The 26,301-nt window shown below is 51.1% G+C and overlaps 1 protein-coding gene across 1 annotated transcript in view; it reads right to left on the bottom strand.

Annotated features, from left to right (window-relative positions):
- The window catches only part of TRPV5 (transient receptor potential cation channel subfamily V member 5), a 28,426-nt gene extending 5,160 nt beyond the window's left edge, over positions 1-23,266 (bottom strand). The window contains exons 1-14 of the mRNA XM_059073487.2: positions 23,142-23,266; positions 22,596-22,741; positions 20,516-20,613; positions 20,253-20,375; positions 19,643-19,780; positions 19,257-19,355; positions 18,926-19,101; positions 18,389-18,535; positions 16,246-16,458; positions 4,308-4,394; positions 4,125-4,201; positions 3,711-3,876; positions 3,441-3,507; positions 1,448-1,716 (exon numbers count right to left, since the gene is read on the bottom strand). Coding sequence (XP_058929470.1) covers positions 1,448-1,716; positions 3,441-3,507; positions 3,711-3,876; positions 4,125-4,201; positions 4,308-4,394; positions 16,246-16,458; positions 18,389-18,535; positions 18,926-19,101; positions 19,257-19,355; positions 19,643-19,780; positions 20,253-20,375; positions 20,516-20,613; positions 22,596-22,723 — 1,788 coding nt within the window. The 5' untranslated portion in view covers positions 22,724-22,741; positions 23,142-23,266. The remainder of the gene's footprint in view (positions 1-1,447; positions 1,717-3,440; positions 3,508-3,710; positions 3,877-4,124; positions 4,202-4,307; positions 4,395-16,245; positions 16,459-18,388; positions 18,536-18,925; positions 19,102-19,256; positions 19,356-19,642; positions 19,781-20,252; positions 20,376-20,515; positions 20,614-22,595; positions 22,742-23,141) is intronic.
- Between the last annotated feature and the right edge of the window lie 3,035 nt (positions 23,267-26,301).

Below are 26,301 nucleotides of genomic sequence, written 5' to 3'. Positions count from 1 at the left end.
TATAGAAGAAGAAAAAACTTGGGCCAAAGGGTGGAATTACAGAAAGATAGGTTTCAGCTCAATGCAATATGGACTTTTCTAATAACAAAAACTTTTGAAATATAAAACAGCTCTCTCCTTCCAACCTCTACCCAATTCCACATGATAATAAGATCCTAATCAGCATTAAAGAAGATACTGAATGATCCTCTGACCAATAAGCAAGTATATGTTGGGTAGGAGTTCAACTAGAGGACCACTAAAGGCACTTCCAACGCTAAGATTTTATTAGCCTATGATGATATAAGGAAAAGATTATGGAGAAACAGTTATAGAAGCAGATAGAAGATAAGGTCCAAATTAAAAACTAGAACATATAAGAACAAAACAGTTTCTAGTTCCCACTGGATTCAAGGTTGGCTCCTGAATCTACCCCTCCTCTGTGCTCTTGGGCGTTGATCCTAACCCTATCCTACCATCCTACACTCTTTTAGATAAAAAAAGACTTTTGCCTAAAAGTCCCCTCCATCTATCCAAAAGTACCTCTGTTGAGGTGACAGCCTCACACGGTTGTTCCGTGACTCTCCTAAGAGTCATCTACCGTGGCATATTCCACTTTGATTTTTCTCTCCATCCCCTGCCCCTTAGTAAGACTAACACTAATAACAATAGCCAGGACACAGAAGCAACCTAAATGTCCATCAACAGAGGAATGGATAAAGAAGATGTGGTACATATATACAATGGACTATTACTCAGGCATAAAAAAGAACAAAATAATGCCATTTGCAGCAACATGGATGGACCTAGAGATTGTCATACTGAGTGAAGTAAGTCAGACACAGAAAGACAAAGATCATATGATATCACTTATATGTGGAATCTAAAAAAAGGGTACAGGCTTCCCTGGTGGCGCAGTGTTTGAGAGTCCTCCTGCCGATGCAGGGGACGCGGGTTCGTGCCCCGGTCCGGGAGGATCCCACGTGCCGCGGAGCGGCCGGGCCTGTGAGCCATGGCCGCTGAGCCTGCGCTCCGCAACGGGAGAGGCCGCACCAGTGAGAGGCCCGCGTACCGCAAAAAATAAAAATAAAAAAAGGGTACAAATGAACTTATCTACAAAACAGAAATAGAGTTACAGATGTAGAAAACAAACTTACGGTTACCAGGGGACAAAGGGGGGAGGGATAAATTGGAAGATTGGGATTGACATAAATACACTATTATATATAAAATAGATAACTAATAAGGACCTACTGTAGAGCACAGGGAGCTCTACTTGATACTCTGCAATGGCCTATATGGGAAAAGAATCTAAAAAAAGAGTGGCTATAATGTATCTGTATAACTGATTCAATAGGCTGTACACCTGAAGCTGATACCGCATTGTAAATCAACTATACTCCAATAAAAATTTTTTCACATAATAAAAACATTTTTTTTAAAAAAAGACGAACACTAATGAGCTCACCTGGGCCCTCCAGAGCTCGTCCTGTTCATGGGCCACCCGCCAGTGCGTGTCGCCCATCATGGCGATGAACAGGTTAAGCATAAGCAGGGTGGCGATGATGGCGAAGGCGAAGTAGACGATGCTGAACATGTAAGGCAAGTTCACGTCGTAGTTGGCAGGCCCGTCGATGATGGTGAGGAACAGCTCGAAGGTGCTGAACAGCGCCATGGGGTAGTCATAGAATTGCCCCAGGTTGGATGGGTCCTCCGTCTGGAAAATGATAAAGAACGCTGCTCCGCCCACGAAGAGGGCGTGGAGATCAGGAAATGGGGAGTTATCACAATAAGCATGGGCCTGGTCAGCATTCACTCTACCTCCAGTATATATCTCCATACATTTATACACACAAGCACGTATATGCGCACAGGCACGGAAATGCAGAATGACACATGTAAGTCACATTTTCCCTGTGGACCTGGCTAGCCCTCAGATGTCCTATGACCCAGTTTATCATACCAGTAACACTCAGAATTTAGCAAATATCGATCGATCGGTCGATCGATGAATATAGTATACGTCACCTAACTGGGTTTTACATTTTAGAACCAAATATTTAAAAGGCAAGTTGTTACAAGAATGCATGGAATCTCCAACAGTTTTAAAGAACTGAGCACATGAAAAGGCTAAAAGAAAAGCACCTTTAAAACAAAATCTCAGTATCCTCTAGTTAACCATCCATTACTCTGAGATGTCCTGGCTGAGCTTGGACCATCAAAAAAAAAGTTGTCCCCGCTCAGCGTGTAGCCTACTGGAGGGTACTGGGCATCCTGGAAACTTACTACAGCGTTAGAGCCTCTAAAAGACCCTTCTCTGTGTGGGGAATGGAAATATAAATAAGGCGACCCCAAGAGCAGAACTAGGGTCTATGACAAAGCATGACTTCGCAACAACAAAGACGAGATGCTTTAGGAGATCTACAGAAAACGACTCTGTTATAGTTCCTCGTTTTGCATAAGCTGCAGGCGGAGTAGAGGGTGGGGAGGAAGGGTACATGAGGAATCCTCCAAACAGGCAGCCTATCAGAGTTTGACCCTCTCAGAGTTCAGGTCTCGGTGTCGTTTTTCAGTCTACCATTTCGTGGGAACCCCCATTAAGCAGGGGAACGCCTTGGACAGGAATGGCGTCCTTTGTACTAAAAGTCAGCCTTTAGGGTTGTGGGTCTTTCACGTGTCAACAGGTGCATCCACCTGCCTTATGGAGGTTCAGCTGCAGACACGGAGGACTGGGTGAGACTTGCTGCCGTTTGTTCTTCCTTCCTCTTTCTGCCTTTCCCTAAGAACTGTCCTCCACTCATTCGTTTGCGCCCTCCCTCCCTCTGCTCTGTCTGTTCTGGATGCTTCCTCTCCTCCTCTCTCTGGCACCCTCCCCCTGTGCCTTGGTCCTTGACTGGGTGCCCACTGGGCATTCTTCTTCCAGCCTCTCTTCACAGCTCTTCTGCTTTCCTTTCTCATTCTTCACAATCTCCAAACCCTTTTTCTGTACCTCCTTTTTCAAATGCCTTTCTTTTCTTTCAACTTTGACCACACATAGGGGAAAAAAGGGCACCTTATGTGTTATCGAATGCTTTTCGTTTCTTCTTCTGAAGTGTAAACATAGTAGAGTTAAATGTTGGACTTTTTGCCTATGGCACCTTTCACGACGGGCCAGTCTTTCCTGTTTAATATTCTTCTCTCTCCAAAGCCCTTTTTCCATCTCTCCTTTAAAGATCTTGCAGGGCAGTTAGTCAACATGAATGTTATTGGCCCAGAAATTCAGAGCACATGAGTCTCCTCTCTAGGCCAACCGGAGTGGCCCAGATCCTCAGAGTGCAAGTGTGTTTTTTGATTCACTTTCCACCAGGGGGAAAAGAAGCAAAGGGGGTTGCAAAGGAGAAATAACTGAGAGCAAGAGTAAGAGAGAACTTTCTGGAGAACTGAATCCAATGATCTGATGGAGGAGAGAGTGATGCTCTTACCTGAGGCAAATCCCACAATAACCACAGCCATCAGCCAGCAGAAACGCAACAGGTCTCCGAAAATCATCTACAGAGAACGGAGAGGGGAGGGAGGCTGGAGGGATCCTTTCTCCGCCGGGATCTCTGCAGCGACTGCTGATAGACTGGAAGTCACCAGAGTTCCACCAGATCCACTCCGAGCAGCATTTTCCTCTTTGCTTCCACTCCCTCCCTCTGTCTGGGAAAGGTCCACTATCTGAAGCCAGAGGAAACTCTGGGGAAAGCACTGACCTTCTGGATCATGATGGTGAAGGGGCCCAGCATCTGGAATCCTCGAGCAAAGTACATAACACTGCACCAGCCCAGCACCAGGGCGAAGGACATGGGCACCACCTCCCCGTCGGTGTCGGAAAGCCGCATCACCATCGTCACCAGCACCAGCGAGGCGTAGGTGATGCTGGGGGGAGAGCAGGGAGGGGGGAAGTGAGAGGCGGGCTGGCGATATTCTAAGTCCCCTTCAGCATGGCACTGACTTACATGGGACCCGAATGCTCAGGCTCAGTCTTCCTACCTAAACACATACACCGTCACACACACAAGCCCACCAGAGAAAAACCCCTGGAAGAGAGGGTCCCCGAGAGGGATTGGGAGGCCTGGGACATTTCTGGCAAGGGAAGGCAGGGGGCTGGAAGGAAGGACACTCACGTGATGACATGGAACGGCCCCCCAAGCACAGTCTGTCCAAAATAGCGAGAGAAACCAACCCTGAAGATATCCGGGATCTGGGAAAGGGCCAGGAAAACAAAACAAAACAATGATCGATACAGACGTCAGTTCCATCTGAGGCCTCGGGTGGGTGGCCTCCGCCGGAACGCAGCTGCACCTCACCTCTAGGAATAGGATGATCACAGCCCCGAAGACGGTCATCAGCTCCCCCACCAGCCGGATTTTGTCCTGCTGAGTCACATAGGCCTCCTGTGGTGAGAAATTCCGGATAAGAAGTGCTTTCTGATGGTCTGAGAGTCAAATCCTTTTGAGTAAGTGGTCTAAAGCAGCTCAACTCCATCCAAGATGAAGAAAAGCTCCCCTTATCAACACCATCAACACCCCCCCGCCCTGCCATTGTGGCTCAGTCTGTGACCAGGGCATTAAGTAACCAAGGCTTAAATAGACATGTTACATAGGCTAACAACTTGAGTGACCACCTAGCAAGTCACCTCTTATATGTATGTTGCGAGGAGTTATTTAAGATGATGTGTGTATTGCAGGGCTGAGGTCACATTTCAGGTGAGGAAGGCTAAACCAACAGGAAGAGGTATTAGTGGTTTGGGCTGATTTCAGCTATGCTGAAAGGCCAGCTTTTCCAATCTCGTTGCGGTTCCCAGCAAGTAGAATATAAAGACATCACAGAATTCGGGTTCCCGTATGGACCCAGAACCTGTTAGCTCCAGTGAAACCTTGAATCAGTCACTGAAACTCCCTGAGCTTGGGGTTTCTCATCTGTAAAATGGAAACGATAATGCTTACCTCCCAGCGTTATTGTGAAGACCAAATTAGATGTATTTGGATGTATTTTATAAACCACAGCGCACTATAGGTATATTCATTGTGGTTTTATTATGATTTGGCAATACAGAAAAGGGCTAAAGACACCATATGGCTTTCAGTTCTGAGGAAGGGCCCTGCCTTATCCTGGACAGTTGGTGTAGAAGGTACAGTCCTAAGGTCAAGATGGAATAAAACCCATCCTCTTTCTGCACATGTTACTTCACAGGAAAAGGCTTGCAATATTCCCCAGATACAGCAGTTGAATTCTACACTAATGCTCCTTAACACTTTTGCAGTTATAAGCCCATCTGAGAATATCATAAAGACCACAGATCCTCTTTCCAGAAAACTGTGTTCACATATACGTTACTCCCACGTGAAATTATACGAACAATTTCAACACATTCGAGTACCCCTTGGACTTTCGGGAACTCTATTCTCCACGGTCACATCTCTGAACTGTGCACCGAAGACAGGAGTTGAGACTCCCTGAGGATGATCTAAGCTGGGAAGGACGTGATCCCTCAATTAAGCATGAGAAATGCTCATCACCTCTGTCCTGCCCATAAACTGGAACCTCTCAGCATCCCTCTGCAGGCTACTTCAGCAGTGTACACCCTGGTCCAGTGAGAGGCATAGCTTTTGAAATAGGAAGAGATGCTATGTAGTGGGAGGGGATCTATGGTATAAAGAAGGCAGCCAACAAGCACCCTGTGGCCGCTCAGAGGGTGTGAGTCAGCTCAGAAGAAGCCAAGGATATAGTCTTTAGGGCAGAACAGGACCAGACTTACCAGCAGGTGGTGGAAATGTTTCAGGTAAATCATACGGGACCAGGGAAGACCAGAAAAGGAGTTGGTGACTACGTATCTAGTAAACAATATGATCTAACAACCTGTGACTAAAATCAGCTCCTTTGTTGTTGTTGTTTAAAGAACTGATGGTCTGTAAACTTCTCTGACATGTATCTCTCTTGAGAAACTGGCAAATTTTATTTGATCATATAGTGGGACATTTCCCTTTTGCCTTGCTTCCAAGGAAGCTCAGAGTTCTCTCTCTTTTTTTAATCCTCAGCTCAAACAACTATCTTTGCATCCCCTCTCCTCCATCCTTAAAATTCAGATCATGGGTCTGGTGATCTTAATGTTCCTATAGCATCTGTCTTTCATTGTAAAACAGGCCAACTCCTTTTGAGAGTCAGGTAGTAGGATAAATAATAAGTTCATTAACTACAGGAACAAAATAACATTAAATATAGAAATAAAATAACGGCATCTGTGCCATACATGTGTCTGTACAAAATTTTTACACTTTTTAAAAAACTTTGGACCTCGGTTGCATACGTCTGGAAGACTGCCACCAACCTTTTTCCTTGGCTCAACTAAGAAGAAAAGGACTGTGCTAGTTGGCCAGGAGAGTTGTGGGAACCAGAGCGCCCCTAGAGGAAAGCGAGAGATTGGCATCAGTTTTGTCCCTCAGGGGATGAAAAGGCAAAACCCTAACTAATGGAGAATACTGGGGACAGTTCTGGTTACCGTAATCTCCTCTGGGGCTGCCCCTCACCGGCAACCCTTTGTTTGTTCAACAGGTTCCTTTACGAGTAGGAGTCCCCCTGCTCAAGTTCACCAGTGAGTAAAGAGGTGTCCAGAGACCCCGAGCTTTTGCCTCTGTTCCACCTGGGAAGTGACTGCCCTAGTGTCTCTGCCACTCTGTCCCCAAAGGTCCTCTATTTACAGGCAGAATGCCGAGTGCCACAGTCTCCTGCGAGCCCTCTTCCTTGCTGCTCTCCAAGACTGCCTGCCACACAGACCCTTTAGTAGGGTTTTAATTTTTTTTTAATTGCTCTCTGGAAAACAAAAGGTAATATACATGTGCAAAAGTTGCAGTGAAAATAATGGTAGTTCATACAATTCAGTAGCAAAACAAAAGGTAATATACATGTGCAAAAGTTGCAGTGAAAATAATGGTAGTTCATACAATTCAGTAGCAAAACAAAAGGTAATATACATGTGCAAAAGTTGCAGTGAAAATAATGGTAGTTCATACAATTCAGTAGCAAAAAACCGCAAACAATCCAATTAAAAAATGGGCAGAGGACCTGCATAGACATTTTTCCAAAGACACACAAATGGCTGACAGGTACGGAAAAGGTACTTAATGTCACTAATCATCAGGGAAACGCAAATCAAAACCACAGTGAGGGCTTCCCTGGTGGCGCAGTGGTTGAGAATCCACCTGCCAACGCAGGGGATACGGGTTCGAGCCCTGGTCCGGGAAGATCCCACGTGCCGCGGAGCAACTGGGCCCGTGAGCCACAACTACTGAGCCTGCGCGTCTGGAGCCTGCGCTCCGGAACAAGAGAGGCCGCGACAGTGAGAGGCCTGCGCACTGCGATGAAGAGTGGCCCCCGCTCGCCACAACTAGAGAAAGCCCTCGCGCAGAAACGAAGACCCAGCACAGCCCCAAATAAATAAATAAATAAATTTAAAAAAAAAAAAAACCACAGTGAGACATCATCTCAGACCTATTAGGATGGCTATAATCAAAAAGACAAGAAATAACAAGTGTTGGCAAGGATGTAGAGAAAAAGGAACCATTGTACACTATTGGTGGGAATGTAAATTGGTGCACCCACTACAGAAAACAGAATAGAGGTTCCTCAAAAAATTAAAAATGGGACCACCACATGATCCAGCAATTCCACTTCTGGGTATACAGCCAAAGGAAGTGAAAACAGAATCTGGAAGAGACATCTGCCTTCCCAGGTAAATTGTAACATTAGTCACAGCAGCAAAGATATGGGAACAACCTAAGTGTCCATCAATGGATAATGGATAAAGAAGATGTGATATACATATATATACACACACATATATATACAACGGAATATTATTCAGCCATGAGAAAAGAGGAAATCCTGTCATTTGTAACAATATGGATGGAGTTTGAGGGCATTATGCTAAGTGAAACAAGCCCATCAGATTAAGATAAATACCTCATGGTATCACTTACATGTGGAATCACAAAAAAAAAAAAAAAAAAAAAAAAAGAAAGGCAAACTCCTAGAAAAAGAGGGTAGAAGAGTGGTTGCCAGGGCGTGGGGGTGTGGACAAAATAAGGAGAGATTGGTAAAAGGGTACAAAATTTCACCTGTAAGATGACTGATGTCTGAGGAGCTAATGCTAAAACAAGGTGACTATAGTTAATTACACGGTATTACACAACTGAAATTTGCTAAGAGAGCAGAACTTATTCTCACCAAAAACCAGAAAGGTAGATATGTGAGGTGATGGATGTGTTAATTAACTAGATGATAGGAATCCCTCCACAATTTATATGTGTATCAAATCACTGCGATGAACGCTTTAAACATCTTACAATTTCATTTGTCAATTACACCTCAATAAAGCTGAAAAAATAATAATAGTAGTGGGCTTTTAAAACATTTTTCTCTTCTTTGATTTCAAGGGGAATTCTAGCGTTTCACACTCATATGTAATGTTGGCTCTCATTTGGAATAGATACTCTTTTCAAAGATGAGAAAGAGTTTAGTGTTTTAAAAATGGACAGGGGCGGGCTTCTCTGGTGGCGCAGTGGTTACGAATCCGCCGGCCAATGCAGGGGACACAGGTTCGAGCCCTGGTCCGGGAAGATCCCACATGCCGCGGAGCAACTAAGCCCGTGCGCCACAACTACTGAGCCTGCACGCTAAAGCCTGCAAGCCACAACGACTGAGCCCACGTGCTACGACTACGGAAGCCCGCACACCTAGAGCCCGTGCTCTGCAACGAGAAGCCACGGCGATGAGAAGCCCGCGCACCGCAACAAAGAGTACCCCCCGCTCGTCGCAGCTAGAGAAATCCCGCGCACAGAAACAAAGACCCAATACAGCCAAATAAATAAATAAAATCATAAAAAAATAAAGTTAATAAAATTAAAATGGACAGGCGCATTGAATTTTAACAAATCACTTTCTAATGTCTGTTGAACTGATCATAAGAATGCCCTCTCTTCATCAACCACCCTTGCCCCTCTAGAATTAAACCCTAAACTCAAAGTGGTAATGAGTTTTTCTTTGAATTTTGGAGAAGTTTATTCTTTGGGGATTGTATTCAAGATTTCCTGTCTACAGGGAGAGACTGATCTGCAGCTTTCTAGATTTGTGGTTCTTATGAAAAGGTTTCGGGATCAAGGGTATATTTAGCAAAGTGAATTAACAGAGACACTCATTTTCAAGGTCCCGTTCATTTAGCGTCCCAGTTCTTTCAAATGCTCCCCTGGCCCTCAATCCATAGCACCACTGCCTTCATGCAAACCCATGGCACCCTGCACCCAACCCCCCCTCACCTCGCTTTTGGACTGACCTTTCTCACATGCAAATATCACCCCATGGCTTCTCTGTTTAATGCCTTTCCTAGTTCCACCGTGTCTTTGGAATAAACATGAGGGGGAGATGGGAGTGATGGGTATTCTCTAAATCCTTATCAGAGTAGAAATTCAATAGCTAATGTCTAAATTTAATTAATGACTAGAGATAGAAGTGCATTACTCAGCAGGGCAGAGGTGACCACAGGGGTGAAGAACTTAAAGAGCTAAACACTGGTTGCCTCCAGGAAGTAAGGCATGGGGGAGGCCGGGCAAGCCAGCGCACTCCTGATCTTCGTTAGACCTGCCGTTTGATTTTTAAATCGTGGGCATGTATTCTTTTACTTAGAAGTGCTCATAGTGAGATGATAAGAATAAAAGATAAGACTCAGACTACCGAGTGTGATGTACAGAACCCTCGCTGGTCTGGCTCCTGCCCTGGGTCCCCATACTCTGTGTGAGTTCTGGCCACGCTGAATTATTGGGGTCCCCAGTTGTTAAGTCAGGACTTTGTGTGGACTGTGCCCTTTTCTTAGGATGCCTTCCTCTACCATATTTTTCTGGCTCCCTCTCAACCTCAAGACCCAGGTCACAGCATCCCTCCTGGGTCTCCTTTCCTGACCCTCCACGGCCGGGTCAGGGGTCTCCCCTGGAGGATCACGGTGCTGGTCTCTGGTTACAGCCCTTCCCCGGCACACTGCACTCTTCTGGACATTCCACGTCTCACCAGGAATCTTAGAGCTGCGTGAGCGCAGGGACCTCTAACTTCTTCTTTTTATCCACAACGCACACACAGCAGATGCTGCACTCATAAGAAAGGAAAGAAGCAAGGAGACAAGGGAGCAGGTCAACAGACAGGTGCACGCCGAGCATGAGCTAAGAGCTGCAGAAGGGACGTAAAAGGGAATCGGGAAGTGGGAACCAGGAGGCAAATGGCGGAAAGGATGACGATGAAGTGGGCTGGTCTGGAATTTCCAGATGCCTAGCTCAGGGTCGCCTAAGCAGACTCAGCTAAGAATGCGCTGAGAAAATACTGCCCTCGGCCCCTTTAAAAAAGAAATTGTCATTCAACAATGACTGGAACCCTTTACCTCTTTACATGGCTTAGGGTTTTAGGAGCTGTCCACAGCCAGATCCCCTGCGGAGGCCGACAGGTCCTACTTTGCTGAGAATTGGCCAAAAGACAGTGTTTTCACTTCCCAGCTGACTGAGCCCGCTGTCTCGAAGGGAATGCCCAGAGAGGGGCGGGCCTAGTTGAGCCCGGGTACCACTGCGGGGAAGGGTGGGGAGCAAGGCTAACCACGAGGAAGGGGGAACGCACTGGAAGCAACTGTCAGACCCCATCCTAGAGCCTCTTTCTTCCCCAAGGTTCTTACAGAGGAATTAAGCTCCCAGAGAGAGACCTGCTGGTTCCTAATGAAGAGGCTGCTCCCATCCTCTAAACTGTGCAGGGGCTCCGAACCAGGCCGCCCGTCAGAATCGGCTGGGCAGCTTTGTTGCAACACACGTGTCCGGGCCAAGCCCGAGGACTCTAACTCAACTCGTTTGGATCAGGGACTCTAGCATCCTCTTTTTTATTTTTTTAATTAAAAAAAATTTTTTTTATTTTCTCTTATCATTTAGGATTTGTGTTTATTCCTTATTATGCACGACCCATCTCCCTTGGGCCCCCCTTTTTTTTTTAACATCTTTATTGGAGTGTAACTGTTTTACAATAGTGTGTTAGTTTCTGCTTTACAACCAAGTGAATCCGTTATACATACACATATGCTCCCGTATCTCTTCCCTCTCGCGTCTCCCTCCCTCCCACCCTCCCTATCCCACCCCTCTAGGTGGTCCCAAAGCACCGAGCGAGCTGAGCTGACCTCCCTGTGCTATGCGGCCGCTTCCCACTAGCTATCGGTTTTACATTTGGTAGTGTGTATATATGTCCCTGCCACTCTCTCACATCGTCAGCATCCTTTTTTAGATGTAAATGTTCCTGCTCCATACCCCCACTTGAGAACCACGGGGCCAAAAAGAGAGGAAGATCTCCTGGTTTCCATCTAAGTCTGCTTTCCAAGGGCTTATTCCATGCCCTAGCCCCTGTGTTTTCTCAGGAAGATGAACTTGAGAAAGGTCTGCTGGTTCCTGAGGAGTCTTTACCCAATTCCCACAGAAGCGGGATGTACCCCAGCCACCAAGAGGTTAATCACATCGAAACTGTGGCCTAGTCATCAGAACTAGAGCCCAGACAGCAGCTCAGTAGCTAGAGGTTGGAGACAATCCCAGAGGTGGCTCCCCACCCCTGCTCTCCAGCATGCCTTATCCTGGCAGGGAACCATCAGGTGTGCCCAGGTACAGGGGAGCGTGCCAGGCCCTGGCTAGCTCTGAAAGCCTGGAGACATGAGTTCCTCACGCAGTGGATCCTCCGAAGAAGAAGCCTGGAACTGAGCACATCACTCTGGAGGGAGAAATGCCTGGCTCCGTATTAAAGGTTCTGAAGTGATGCAGGCCAGAACCCCTATCCCAGCGCTGCCCTTACTAGCTGAGTGTCTTTACCAAAGTACTAAACCTTTCTTGACCTCAGAGTCACCATCTTTAAAATGGTAATAATAGTTTTATTTACTTACTAAGGTATCTACGAGGATCAAGTGGTGTAATGCTCTGTCATCTGAAATGTGGTGCAGAGAATCACAACATCAGCGGTGTCACCCAGCCGTGAGTCAGAAATGCAGAATCTCAGGGCCCACGCCAGCCTTATTCTTAGAATCTGCATTTTAATAAGATCCCAGAAGCACTGGTAAATGCACGTCAAGTGCACAAAACAAACACCCAGTAGATGTTATTTTTATCTACCAGGCTCCCTGCTTCTCCTCACCTCTGTCTTGTCTTTAATTTGCTGTGTTTGTCCCAAAGTGAGCTGGTTAGGACCCCTGAGTAAAGCGGTATAGAGCTGGAGATCAACTGGCTTTTCAAATGGCTGTAGTGCTTTGGGCTGTCAAGAGCTTATGAGGACTTATGATGTGTAGAAAAAGCAATCTCACTGACCGTGACAGGTAGAGGATGATTTAAAATAAAAGGAACCTATGAGACACTCCTGCCACGTCCTCTCCCTGACTACCTACATCCCATCCACTGTGCAGCAGTGAGGATTTTACCTTTGATAAGTCCCCCGACGCCAACCCTTCTCTCCGTCCCCACCATCACATCCTGAGGCCAATCCACCATTATCTTGGCTCGCTGAACTGTAATCGTCTCTTAGCTGCTCTCCCCACATCTTCCCTGGCCCCCTCAAACCTGTCCTCCACCCTACAAACAGAGACATTCTTCTGAAACAAAAGTGTTGTCAAGCGTCTCCCCTGTTTAAAATCCTTCTGAGCCTTTCACTACCTTTAGGATAAAGAGTAAAATCCTCAGCATGGCCTGCAAGGTCCTGTATGATTTGGGAAAGTTTTGGGAAAGATGGGCCAGGACAACCTCCTCTGGAGGCCCCTGCCCCCAGCTCCCTCTACTCTAGCCAATCTTCCTTCAGTTCCTAGACACTGGCAAGGGTCTTCCTGCCTCAGGGCCTTTGTATATGCATCCTCTCTGCCTAGAACTACTTTCCACCTTTAATTCATACCCACATCTTAGCTCAGTTACCTTCCTCAGGGAAGCCTTCTCTGACCTCCCAGAGTGCCCAGGCCCCTGTTATAAGCTCTCTCAGCACCCTGTCTGTTTTCTCGTCATAGGAAAAAAAATCATGAGAATTGCAACCATCACAGGTTGCAATATCTATTCATTTAATTAACGTCAACCAGTCTGTAAGCTCCAAAAGGGCAGAGGTTACTTGTGTTTTGCTCAGACCAGGTTGAATTTCCAACACCTAATGTTCAGGCCCCACTAGGCTCTTGGTGATTACTTGTGTAGTGAACGAATTAGCAAAGTGATTTTGGGAAAAGGGCAGCGGAGAGATGAAGGAAATCTTCAAGACACAGAAAGGAAATCTGATGATGGGAGATCAATGCCCTCTTGCTGAACAGCCGATCAGGGCTCTAAATGATCAGGGTGATCGACTTCACACTGGAAAGCTGAGGAGATCTCAAAGATGAAGCCAGAAGCTCTCAGTCCGAGCCAAGAATGAGAATCACTCGAAGAATTTCTTAAAAATACCATTGCCTGGACCTCAGCTTCAGTCTTTCTAATGTATCAGGTGTGGGGCAGCTGAGGAACCAGTATGTTTACCAGCCTCCCATGTTTCTAATGTGTAGTCTTGGTTAAAAACTACTGATCTAGCAAGAGATAGGATCGGCCCAAGGTCAAACAGCTATTTGGTTTCAGAGTTAGGACTCAAACCTAAGCTGCCTAATCCCAGACTTTGAACTTTCTGCTCACCCGGAGACCTAAGAGAACTAGGACCACAGTGCACGGTGTCCTGCCTAAACGAAGTAGACAACTGAATGGAGACAGAAAATGAACTCTAATTAATTACCGAGTTCTTGGGAAACCCTGGAAAAGCATCACTTTTATGGCTGAACAATGAGGCATCTTAGAGTGAAGACACTGAGATTTCTCCAAAACTGCACAGAGATAAACTGACTCTAGCCTCACATATGTCTGCTTTTGTGATAACTTGTGCCACCTCCAATAAATAAAGGAGTGTTTTCTTTCATTTCAACTGTCTTGAGATGGTGTTCTGGGCTACTCGCATGGAGCCCAGCGACTTTTCTAGATCCCATGAGACCCAAGGAGGAAATCCTACAGTGACCGAGAGCTCCATATGTCCAGGTTTATTAATATAATTGGATATAAAAGTATTCATTTAACTAAGAAAAGACTCCATGGGCTAAGTAACGTGGCGGCAATTGCATTAATCAAGTCAAGACCTTGCATTGGTACATTTTCATTTTTCTAAGTCTTTCAAGTATAAAAATCTGGAAGAGAAGAACTTCCCATTATTTAACAAATGCGGCACATCACGAAAGCAGAATCTTTCAAGTCGCCGTGATGTGTCTGGGAGCCCCCGACCTCATCCCAGCTGACTTCCGACTGAATAAGAGGACCTCAGGGGTTCCGTCAACTCAGGACTAAGGCTCAAGGGGTGATGTCAAAAGACACAGACCTTCACTGATGTTCTTCGCTATTCAAACCTCTTAGGGCGGCATTCTTAAGTCCACTCCCCCACCAAGAAAAGAATATTTGAAAGTCAGGAGTCTTCTATTTGGGCCAAAGTGGCTTTAATCGAAGTGGAAGGCAAAAGGGTAAAAATGCCAAAGGGGACAAGGAAGGAACAGGAGAGCAAACAGAAGGAAAGTTCGTGCACTCAGCTATAATTATGCTTCACCTAGTCCTGAGGCGAGGGGAGGGATCTCCTAATAATAATTTAGACGATCTGGGTCAAAGGAACAGGTCTGTACATAATTAGTCCTGCCCCGAAGAGAGAGAGACACACAGGAAGAAGATTCAGTGGTAATCAGTTGCTCACCATCACCCAACTCTCAGGCTAGAAGGCTATCTACATTCTAGATCCAGAAAATCCCCCGAGTAAGTTTGAAACAAAGGGAGGTTGGAAAAGAATGCATCTGAGGAAATAGAGCCAAGAACGCTGGAAAAGTCCAGCCACCCCCATGTTTACCCATTCCCTCCGTAGCTAGTCAGTCGCCTGTCTCAGCTGGCCATCTCCTAAATGTCCTTATTTCCTGTTGTGTGGTCTGCACACCAGGGGCAACCTTCATGTCTAGTTTGAGATGCGTGGAACACAGCCTCCCAAGCACGCCTCTGCCCGCCTCTAACAAGGCAGCCCCACCCCACTCAGGCTTGTCTTCTGCAGGCAGCAAACCCTGCTTTGTGAGAGACAGAGGCTCTGGATACAAGAGCACACCTTATACATACCGAGAGGAAATTACAGAAGCATGGAGTGTCTTGACCTACTGCAGGATTCAGTGAGGCTCTTTGCCCTGTTCTTTCTCTGTGCATCCACTCTCTTCGGTCTAACTTGACTCAGGTTCTTTGCTCCTTAACTATCCCAAACTACCCCTCTTCCAAGTCCACGCTGAGCTATACCTGTGGCTTGGCCCATCCGGCATCGGGCATAAATCTCCAGTCACCAAGCTCTTACTCGCCTGGCAAAATTCTTCCTCCTCTGTCTTTGGCTTTCCGTCCCCATGCCTTCACTCCCTTTCAGCTATTTGCAGGTCACTAGGGCAAGAATTCTGATGACCTATTAAACGAACCCAGTGCTGAACGTATATGCCCAGAAGCACGCAAAAGAGTCTGTTCATTCTGTCATGCCAAGGGGTTTTGCTCTCTTCCGCAGCAGACTCCGACATCTACTCCACACCTCGACTCAGTCCTCCTCACCCCCGGTCTCTGAAGGTGACCCACAGAATGGCAAGCCCGCAAGAGTAGAGGGGACCTTAGAGGCTATTGACTTCCACCTGCTACCCAGTCCAGCCATCCTCCTTCGGCACACCCGACAGGCGGCCAGACGGCTGGTACCTCGTCGCCAGTGTGTCCAGATTGACAGTGCCCAGAAGAGAATGGAGCTCAGAAAGACGCCTGTGTTGCCCTAACAGACCAGAAACAGACTCAGAAATGGACCTGGAGCACAGCTTTCTTCCCTTTACAACAGCACGGTTTCTGCTGAAGGTCACATGTACAAACGTCTGGTCCTCTTTGTAAATGACAAGGGATTTTACCAAAGTAGGACGTTTTTAATACCAAGCACTCTTTCAAGGTTCACAAGAAAGCCCTCACTCCCTGGACAAGCCCACTCTTACTCATCAAGCCCCCACTCTGGTGCCCGTCTCTCCCTCCTGATTTCTGCCTGGGTGATCAGGAGCCTGCCCCTGCCAGAGCCAAGGGACTGGTCCCTTTCCCAGGTAGCGTGCTCCTGGTTTCCGGCGCCATCCCCCCATGCCACCAGCTCCCTTCATCCCCTTTTGAGAAGAGTCACCTGGAGCAGCTTCTGCTGGAGGATGGTGATGTCTCGGGGGTCCGTGCGGTTGCCACCACGGGACTTGAGAGGGCGATGGATGCAGCACATGGTGAAGCAGATCATGTAGAGCACGTACAAGGCCCCCAGGATGCAGAAGTAGGGCCGCCCATACTTCCTCCACTTGAAGCTCACCAGCTGTTTCACTGGGGTCTGTTCCAGGATCTGGCGAGCCTGCCATGGAAGCAGAGTGCAGCTGGGGGTGACCACCGTAGCGAGAAGCGGCGCTGGGTCTCCCACCAGGTCCCAGATGAGCAGGATCATGATCGCCATGAGTATCGTGCATCCGGTTCGTCTGTCATTTCTTTTACAGACGACCAGTCAGCTTCTACTGTATGCTAGGCCTCCTGGTGGTGCTGTAGATAAACCATGAGAGAAGTAAACACCAGGACCTACAGCACCACAGAGGCTCTGAAGGATGAGCCGTAAATGGTCGAGTGAAAGGACAGTTAGGCAAGGTCATTCCATAAGGTAGCAGCAGTTGCCAAGGCAGGAAGGTGCGAGAAGACGTTGACAGATGAGGTGTGGCTGGGGATACGGCAGAACATGCTGGACGGGTGGGCAGGGGTTATCATGCGTGAAGCAGCTAAGGGCCAGATCGTGGTACCTCGGGAACGCCAAAGCAAGGAGTTGGACTCTGTTTTCTGAATGCAATGGAAAGCAATTGGAAGGTCCAGGCAAGGAGGCAGTCAGATTTGCTCTGCAAGTGTTGTGGACCCGAGACGAGCAGGAGAGGACACAAGGAGTGGGGAGGGGCCATAATCTCAGCCGGGTGGGCCGGGGCTCGGATGTGAGTAGGCAGTGAGATGTTCAAGATGCTGAGAGAGGATGACGGCCACCACAGCACATCTGAGAACGTAGGAAAGGGCGAAGTCAGAGCGTAGCTGGCGGGAGTATTCACTAGCAGAAAGAATACCTTTTCCGCTGAGCCTAGCGGGACGGAGAGAGACAGTGGGCAGTTTCCAGATCTTTCGGGCAGGACAAGGCAGCAAGTTGAAGAAGCTCCAGCCAGAGAGCCTCCATTTTCACCCTAATGAACGAATCTGGGTCTCCTGATAGAACTCAAGGTGAAGGCAGTGAGGGATATAGAAGGGGCTAGCAGGGAAATTTTGAGGGAATAGAATAGCTGACCAAGACAAGAATAAAACCTGTAGCAGAACACTGAGAACCAGCTGAAATCAGAGACCCAGGATCTGTGGTGGCTCAACCCACCAGACGGACTGGGGTTCCGATCCCGAAGAAATCCTGCCCTGAGGAAGTTCATATCAACCAGGCACTCACCTTTTCCTCTGTTCGTTAGTACCAGCGATCACCTGAGCTGGGCTCTAGAAAGGTTCCTAGCAAATCGTCAGGTGGAGATACACAATGGGAACTACATTTTGCCACCATCTTGGAGGTTCCAGAAAACACAAGCTATTTTCTCCCCGCTCTAAGAGTCTTCAACAAACTTTCCTCTCCCTCGTATCACTCAATCCAGTACTGTCTGAACGACCCACGGGTTTCTCCCTCTCTGGAAAGCTCTCTTTGTCATCTTCCTGGTGATTCCCAACTCTTCCATGAAGCCCCAGCTCAAGCACATCCTCTGTGACGTCTCCTCTGGCCTGTCCAAGCCAAGATAAGCCAACCTCCCTTCTGCTGCCGCTGGGCGTAGTACAGACCCTTATGATGGTTTATGTTGTACCCTATGACAATTATTGAGGACGGGGATAGGCAATTGACAAAGCTGATTGAAAGGAACTGTGTTTTATGTATTTCTGTATTCTTAACTCCGGGTACAGTGGCTGGGCCACAGCAAGAAGCTCAATATGCTGAAAGGATGGATGAATGAATGAATGAATGAATGATAGGAAGCAACTTCCATTTGGAGAGTTCCTCATATGCAGGGTTAGTAAGAGAAAGGTAAGTGGAAGGCACCAGAGCTAAGCAGAGGTCGAGTGGAGATCGGAAAGGGGTGTTGACTGGTGTTTTCTCCCAAAGGTCCCAGAAGTCCGTCCTCATCCCCGTCTATTACAGGGCAGGGAAGGGTCTGGAGCCCAGGATCTTAGCCAACGGACGGGCTCTGCACGGACACCTGACAGCTCCTGATCCTCCACGGTACCCATACCTCTCGCTTCTTGGAGGAGACCACGAGCTCTAGAAATGACACGTCCTCTCCCCAGGAGTCGATCTCCGTGAGGTCGTAGAGAGTGGAGGTCAGCGGCCCGCACGTCCACTGGATGTGCTTCCGCTTCTGCATCAGGTGCTGGAACATCTGTGTGGACACAGGGGTGAGGTGGGGGGGGGTCAGCGTATAAAGAGCAGGTCAAGGGCAACAGCGTGGTCGCTTACTCCTTGGGACTGATGGACAGTTGAGAACTGACAAGGCTCTGCTGACATGAACCTTTTCATTTTTTTGGCTCCCCTTCCTTCCCACAAACCCTATAAAGATCTGAAAGAAGAGAACAGGCGAGAGGAGCAGAACTCGGGGTTACCATAGCAGATACTCTCAAGTTTAAGATTCTCCAATCCTCCCGAGTCAGGAATTCCTGAGGCTGAGGATTTTAGTGATGGTGTTGGGAGGTGAGGGACCACCACCCTTCTGGAGAGTTTTGGAAAAAGGGTCAGGAGAAGGACACGGTGGGACTGGGGGAGGGTCCCTCACCGTGGTGTTGCCCTCCACTCCAGCCAGCTTGAAGGGCGTGAGGCCCTGGTGATTGGGCACGAGATCCAGCGACTGCAGGTGGTCCCCGTGCGCGTCGTAGGACAGCAGCAGGTTGTACATCTGGCAGGCAAAGGTCTTGTTGGGCTGGAGGACGAGGATGTGCAACACTGTGTTTCCTGGGGGAGGACACGGGCTGTCACGTGGCCACCGGGACTAGAGGCCCTGATGCTCCCCCATGACCGACCCCCCCGCCCCCCGCCACCCGGGTGGACCTGAGGGCTGTCCCGGCCCCTCCTCTGCGACCCAGCTCCCCCTCCCGCCCGGCTCTCACCCAGGGAGTCCTGGGCCCGGATGTCGGCGCCGTGCTCGATGAGCAGCCTCACGATCTCCTCGCTGCCCACGCACGCCGCGAAGGACAAAGGGTGCTCCCCTGGGGATGCAGAGGGCCCCGAGGCTTGAGGGTGCAGGCCCGGACGGGCAGTCTCCCCAGGGGACCGCCTCTCCCTCCCCGCATCTCAGCTCTGGGCCTGGGGACGCCTGTGGGCAGAACCGGAAGCGGGGACGGTGCGGAGCGCCCTGCGTCGGGGGCTTGGCTCTGGCTTCCAGCCTTAGGGGGGTGGAGCCCTCCCAGCTTCCCCTGCGTGGGGCCCCCTCAGCCTGCCCCGCCCTCTGCTCTCGGCCCCTCCCCATCCTCCCAGCCCGGGCCCCGGCTCTCACCAAAGTAGAGGAGGTTGTGGGGACTGAGGCAGAAGGCTGAGCCTACCGCCCTCGCAGACACGCTGGCCCCGTGGGCGAGCAGGGCTTCCACCAGGTTCACGTTCTGGTTCACGACGGCCATGTGCAGTGCCGTCTGACCTGGACAAGAGAGCCCTCAGTCACGGGGTCTGTTCCCGGTTCTCTCGGAGACGCAGCATCCGCCCGGCTTACAGGAGATCCCTGACAGATCCTTGCGTGGATCTCTGCCCTCGACTCAGCAGAGCGGTGTGAGGCCGAGGACAAGTCATCTCTGCAGAAGTTCACTTAGCTGTCCCCACCTCAACTACCGGGGGTGGCATATCAAGGTAATCACTCTGTGCTGCTATGAAAGAAAGAGAGTTCTGTCCTTCCGGGAACATGAAAGGAGATGAAGGGAAATAATAAATGGCTCAAGAAGGTCACGGATACCCAAAGCCAAGACCAGGACCTTTGCCTTCCTTCCGACTCAAGGGAGACCTTCCTGAACCTCCATCACTCCTTCCCCGATCTACCCTCTGAGGGTCATTTTGAGAGATGACTTCAGACCTTCCCCTACCTGTGTCCACCTTGGAAAACCATTCAGGCTCCTCACCTACAAACGGCTCACAGATGGTGGGCTCCTTGACCAGCTCCGGGGCAGCCTCCATCAGCACCATGGCGGCCTCCAGGTTGTCATAGAGGGCCGCCACGTGCAGCGCCGTCTCCCCCAGAGCTCCTGGGGTGGAGGGAGACGTGAGCATCAAACACTTCCCAGAGACACGCTCCAAGGCCCCTTGGCAGGAACCCTCAGAGCCCTGGGTGGGGGAGGGGCAGGGGCTTCTGCCCCATCGCCGTCACATCAAACTCTCAGCCCACCTCGTTGCCCAAAGTCACAGGTTCGGTCCAGCAGAAGTTTCTTCAGGACGCACAGGTCGTTGTCCTTGGCCGCCCGAAGCAGAGGAGACTCTCGAATCCTGGGAGAGGGGAGAACAAGAGTCATGAAGAGACAGGATGGCAGAGAGGTCGAGGGCAGACAGGAACAGAGACAGTGTGCGCCTAGGAGCGACACGGCTCACGCGACACGTGCAGTGACCCGTCGCGGCGTTGCTTCCTGGGCTCTGGCCGAGGGCCCCCGCGTGGTCACATCGTGCCACTTCTTCCCACGTGGGGGGCCTCGTGGCTCAGCTGAATGAGGGGCGGCGTGCCCGAGGGAGGAGGGCTCGGGCCACGGAAGGCGTGGTCCGGGCGGGCCTGGCCGAGTCAGCGTAAGCTGAGTAAATGTTTCGGGAACTTAGGGATCTGGAGCGGGTGGAGGAGAGGGAGTTTCTGCCCGATTTCATCCCTGCTCCCAGGCCTGCTGAAGCAGCTGTCTTTAGCCGAGGGGGGTTTGAGAGACCAGAAGGGGGCTGAGAGACAGGCCAGCTCTTAGAGCTAGGAGACTTGGGAGCTGCCGAGGTCCTGACTCTGCCGGGGGCCGTTTGGATACACACTGCTGCCGCGGGGAGCAAGAGTTTTCAGGTGGGCTGTGAAGGATCTATCCCTCCGATGGTTGCCCTTGGGCTCAAGCATCTAAACACGCTGCCCTGCCGGTAACTGAGGAAGCGTGAAGCCGTGAGCTTCTCCGAGCACGTGCATCTCCGAGTGGGTGGGGGGAGCCTGTGGAGATACCCATCCTGGAGTACCTCTGCCCGCCCCGGTTAAGCTTTGTTTCTCCCCCGCCTGGATGAGCCAAACAAGAGATAAAGCTGAAGCCGATTCCCGCCGGGCAGGTACGTGTTGGCTCTCAAGGGGAACACGGGGGTGGTAGGTAGAGGGTCGGGAGGGGAGAGGCGAAAGGTGGGAAAATGGACTGACCGGTGGTTCCCGTGGCATCCCCCCAGCCCCAGTTCCTCTCTTCCAAAGGTCCCAGGAGCCCGGGGAAAGAAGCTTTTCATGGGAAGGAGGAGTTTTGATTTCGAGGTAGAGCTCGGGTCTGCCCCTCGGGGAAGTGCTCTCCGGGGGACCCGGCAGAGTGAGGCCCAGCGCCCTCCACCATCTCACCTAGACCCTCTGCGTGAGCGCGTCCAGCTCGGGGCGACCAGGGCCGGGACTGCAGAGTCCACCCCCTGCGCTGAGAGCTCTGCTCACAGCCTTGGTGCCCAGGCCTCCGGCCCGGAGAAGCCACTGCCCGCGGGTGCAGCCCCGGCTGCCCCCAGATCTGCTAACGGCAGCTCTCCCACGAGAGACAAGACCCCCGAACACCCCGAGGCAGAGGCCTGCCGTCAGGATGGGTCCCTCTGCCCCGGCTAGTCGTCTAGGGTCTGGACCTCAGGGCTGGCCATGAAATGCTCTGGCCCCCGGGGCACCAGTCCTGGCTGAACTGCCCTAGGAACAGGCCCAGGCCTCGTTCCATCTCTGGCTCCTCGGGACCTAGCACAGCCCTGCACCCAGGAGACTCAGTAAAAGATGGATGGACTCTGTGAGTCCCCCCTGTGCCTCCCCAGTGTCACCGGGGTGTCCCCGGTCGGCTGGCCAGCTCCGGGCGTTACGCAGACCAGAGCTCTCCTCCCCTGTTCACACGTCACCGACTCTCCTTCCCGTTAGCAGTCATTCCGCACTCTCTCTTCACCCGACAAGTGTCCCGAAACCCCCAGGAGCTCGGCGCTTGCCCAGCCCCCGGCTCCCCCCCACCAGTGCGCACCCACCTGCCCCGCTCCTCCCCTGCCATACGCCCTGGTTTCTCCTGCCGGGTCCCTCTGGGTGCCCCGCTCCACCTCTCCACCAGGTGAGAGCCCTGGCATCACCGCGCCCCCTCTTTCCTGTGGCGCAATGCCACAGCCCCGCCGGCGCTGACGGAGGAGCCGGGCTTCGGCGACAGGTGCCGGGCCCATCCCGGAGCCTGGCGCTGCGCTCTGGCGGGGAGACGGACCCAAGCGGGCAGAGGGTGTGAGGCTCCGGGCGAGGAGGGGCGGCCTACCTCTTCTGCTGCAGCATGTAGGCCTCGTCCAGATTCTGGTCCCAGTCTGCCTGTCCCACCAGCCAGGAGGCCAGAAGTTTCTGGAGTTGGATCCAGAGTCCCCTGGCCTTGGGTGGAGGAGGCCCCATGTTTTCTCCTTTCGGGCACTGGCAAGGTACGGGGATGTGGTTCAAGGCAGCGGGTCTAGGACTCCGCAGCAGCTGAAGCGGAGGCAAGCAGGCGGGGGGCTGGGATGGAGAACGAGTGTATCTCCAGGGTGCCCTGTGTGCGCTGTGGGGACGTTGTTTGCATGCACGTGCACTGAGGCGACTGGGGGCCCTGCCGGGTGAGAGAGGCTTTACCTGGAGGGGGAGGAGCTCTTGCTAGAGAGAGCCCCTGGGGCACAGAGCCTGCCCCAGAGCTGGGAGGGGAGGGGGAAGGAGTTTGTTCCTATCAGTGGGCTAGGGCGGCTGAGACCGGGACAGGAGAGGGGTGTGGCCCAGGAATCTGGACTGGGAGCCTGGAGAGAGCCTAAAGGTGGGTCCCACAAGCCAGGTGAGCAATTACCTTGGGCACAAGAGAGTACGGAAGCAAAGCCCTCCAGCTCCGAAGTCAGGCAGGTCCAGGTTTGAATGCTGGCTCTGAGTCCTTGCAGATCAGTTAGGTGAGTTTTCTATGCCTCAGTCTTCCAATCTTCTAATCTGTAAAATCGGGGTGACACTGACATGCTCTCACGGAAGTGTCTGTAAAGCACAATCGTAACAGCTCAGGGACAGTGGATTCTTCTTCCATAGATGAGCTCAAAAGCCCCCAGACCTGCTTGTCTGAGCTGTGGTCACCTCTGCCCTGCAGCCCTGCAGCCCTGCCTCAAAGGAGGTTTCCTGGCTGAGCCTCCTCCTGGCACAGCCCAGTGACCCCTCTTCCCTTCCAGCTCCTCCCTTCCAGTCAGAGGAGACCCCAGAGGGCCCTGCACTCCCACAGAGGCTGAACAGGAGGAACTTGGAGGAAATCTTGGGACTCTCTCCAGGAATAAGTCAACAGGGAGAGTATGTGCATAAAGATAAGCCAGTGTTCAATTACTTTGTGATATGACAGTTTCCACTTTTCTTCCTGCTGTTTCCCAAGAGGTATATCCACGTTATTGAATTGCAGTCATTCAACAGATCTACGAGGTACCTGGGAACCGGCTGAAGGTTCTGTGTTTCCTAAACGAGAAGACAGAGCAGGGAGGCGTGTGTGCAATTACCCACGGCTGGTGGCAAAGCTGGAGCTGGCTTGCAAGGTGGAACCTTAGGTCCAAATCACCCGTTGGACCTCGTGGCTTCTTGGGAACCTTCTGCCTATAAAGACGAGAGGCTTGGGTGGAGACAGGCTGGGGACCCTTCCCCTTGGAGGTCTTCAAGGGCAGGGACCTCTCCTTTCTTTTGCTGTAAGAAAGAGAGCACGTCTCTAGAGACTGAAGGATGGACAAAACTACCTTTAGAGAGGGACGAAAATTGAAAGGAAAATAAGAAAAGAAGAGGAGGTGCCCGAGACGAGGAAGCACGCTCTCCCTCAGGAAGGGGGGAGATGCCAGCTGGGAAGGGGGAGGGGTCACCTTGTGGGTCATTTCTCTGCTTTGCTGGGGGTTGGAGCAGTGTGGGGTTGCAATGACCTCTGAAGCCTTGGGACTTGCAGTCTAAGGAGATGGAGGGAGCGATAAGGGTGAGCTGGGGGTGTAGATGTGCTGATAAGGGGCCGGTAGAGGAAAGGAGCACCTGCCCGGGAAACACTCAACCCCGAACGCTCGTCCTGGAGGGGGTGGAGGCGGGAGGGCCCGGTCAGAGCCGCACAGAGCAGGTGTACAGGGATGGCCACCTAGGACATGGTCCTTGGGTCCCGGAGGAGGAAAGGGGGCCCCTCCATGCGTGGGCCTCCACCTCTGGGTCTTCCCCTCCCACCTGGGCCCCTTTGCCTGCACTGTCCTCTCCAATGAGAGGGGCAGGAACAAGCTGCCTGAAGGGGACCACGCTGTCACCCCTCCTGTCCTACCTGGTAGGCTGGAGATTCAGAAATGGTCTCCTAATCTTTAAGGAGTTCTCTCCTCTTCTGTCCTCTGGCTTCCCTCCCCGTCCCCCCATACCCTCCGTCACGTCCTGCATCACCAGCCTCTTCTCCCTTCTCTCCTCTCATCCGTCCTCATTCTCCAGCAGCTTTCTGCAGGCAAGAAGTCCTACAAGCTCTCTCCCTCAGGTAGCAGCTTCCCTGCAAGACGATGCCTCAGGGTCTAGTGCGAGTATGTAAGAGCCGGTGCAGGGCCCCGACCCCCCTGTCTTATCCCAGAGACCCTTGGCGCCAAGGGAGCCAGATCTCTTATTCTGATGGGATGAGGAGGAGGAAAACTTATAAACCCAGATTTCAATGTTTAGGTCATACCCTCCCACCCCACCTGCCCACAGCCATGTAGGGAAAGAATCTGAATACCATCCTTTACAACATGAAGAGGAATTGTCATTGGATGGTGGAATTATTTGCTTTTTTTTTTTTTTTCTTAATTTTTTAATATACTTTTGTAATAAGAAAAAAACGTGAAGGGGTTCCTGGTTTCCTACAAGGATTTATCTCCTCAGCACAGGGCATCAGGCAGGCGGGTGGTGAGGGAACGGGGGCAGTGGTAGCAGTGCCACCCGGTTCTTTCCTCTCAGCCACCCCTGTAAGACACCCCGACGCCCAACCACCCTCCCCAGGCAAACTCACAGAGCCGGAGATGGCTTGTCATTTAGCCTTGAACCAAGAGGCTCCTCCCCCTAATAGCCAGGAGGTTGTTAGTGATTTTTTTTCCATTCAAGCATCATTTCCCGAACCTGCAGGTCAGTGAGTGCAAGGGACAGCTGAACAGGGTCACCTGCTTACTTGAATCTTGCCTCTCCCATCATCAAGTGACCTCCTGTACTGCTCCGCAGTCACCCTGTCACCTGGCTTGGAACACCAGTTAGTATGCAGGAGGCTGCGGTCGGCTGTCCGGGAGAGTCTCCCGATAAGCCCGTCTGCCGGCACGGGCGACATCCGTGGGAGGGAAGCTCCACGGGCCCTTCCATTTCCGCGATGCCCTCTTTCAGGAAGGGTACGTGTTTCTGCGCACATCCTCACCCCTGCACCTGGCGGTCCCTTCAGGCGCGAGGTGCGTGGACGCCAGGCGCGGCGTGAGCTGGTGGCGATGATAGTTCCAGAGTGTCTAAGACCCCCCCACTCCCACCCGTCCTGGCACCCCCTCCTGTCGCTCATGGCCAGTACCTGTCTCCGGTCTTTCAGGGTGGGGCTTCATCCTGTCTCCGCATCTCTCTGCTCCGAGAAGCAGATGCTAATTAGCCACAGCCCGTTACCACCAACAGGTCTGTGCCCACCAGGGTCACGGGCAGGGCAGGTACTGGGACCTAAAGGCAGGTCTCTTGGGATCCGTTACTTGGGATCCTTGCCTGTCTGCCACACTGATTTTTCTCTCGAGACGGTAACTCCTCCCACCCTTTAGAGATTGAGTTTAGACACTGGGCCTCTACCAATTTTTCCTCTGTGTCTGAGTACAGGAGGATATGGAATGAGGGAAGACGGTGTTCAGTCTATCAGTACCAGAGGGCGATGGCTAGGATAGAGGGAAGTCCTGGAGAGGACGAGGAGTGAGAGAAAGGTTTCCACCTGGGTCCAAGGCACTCTGCTCTCTGTCTCTCTCTCACACCCAGAGCAGGTACCC

This window comes from Kogia breviceps, chromosome 9 (genome assembly GCF_026419965.1).
Source record: "Kogia breviceps isolate mKogBre1 chromosome 9, mKogBre1 haplotype 1, whole genome shotgun sequence".
NCBI classification, from domain to species: Eukaryota; Metazoa; Chordata; class Mammalia; order Artiodactyla; family Physeteridae; genus Kogia; species Kogia breviceps.
The sequence above is the reverse complement of the archived record's forward strand: the minus strand, read 5'-3'. Positions and strand labels throughout refer to the sequence as shown.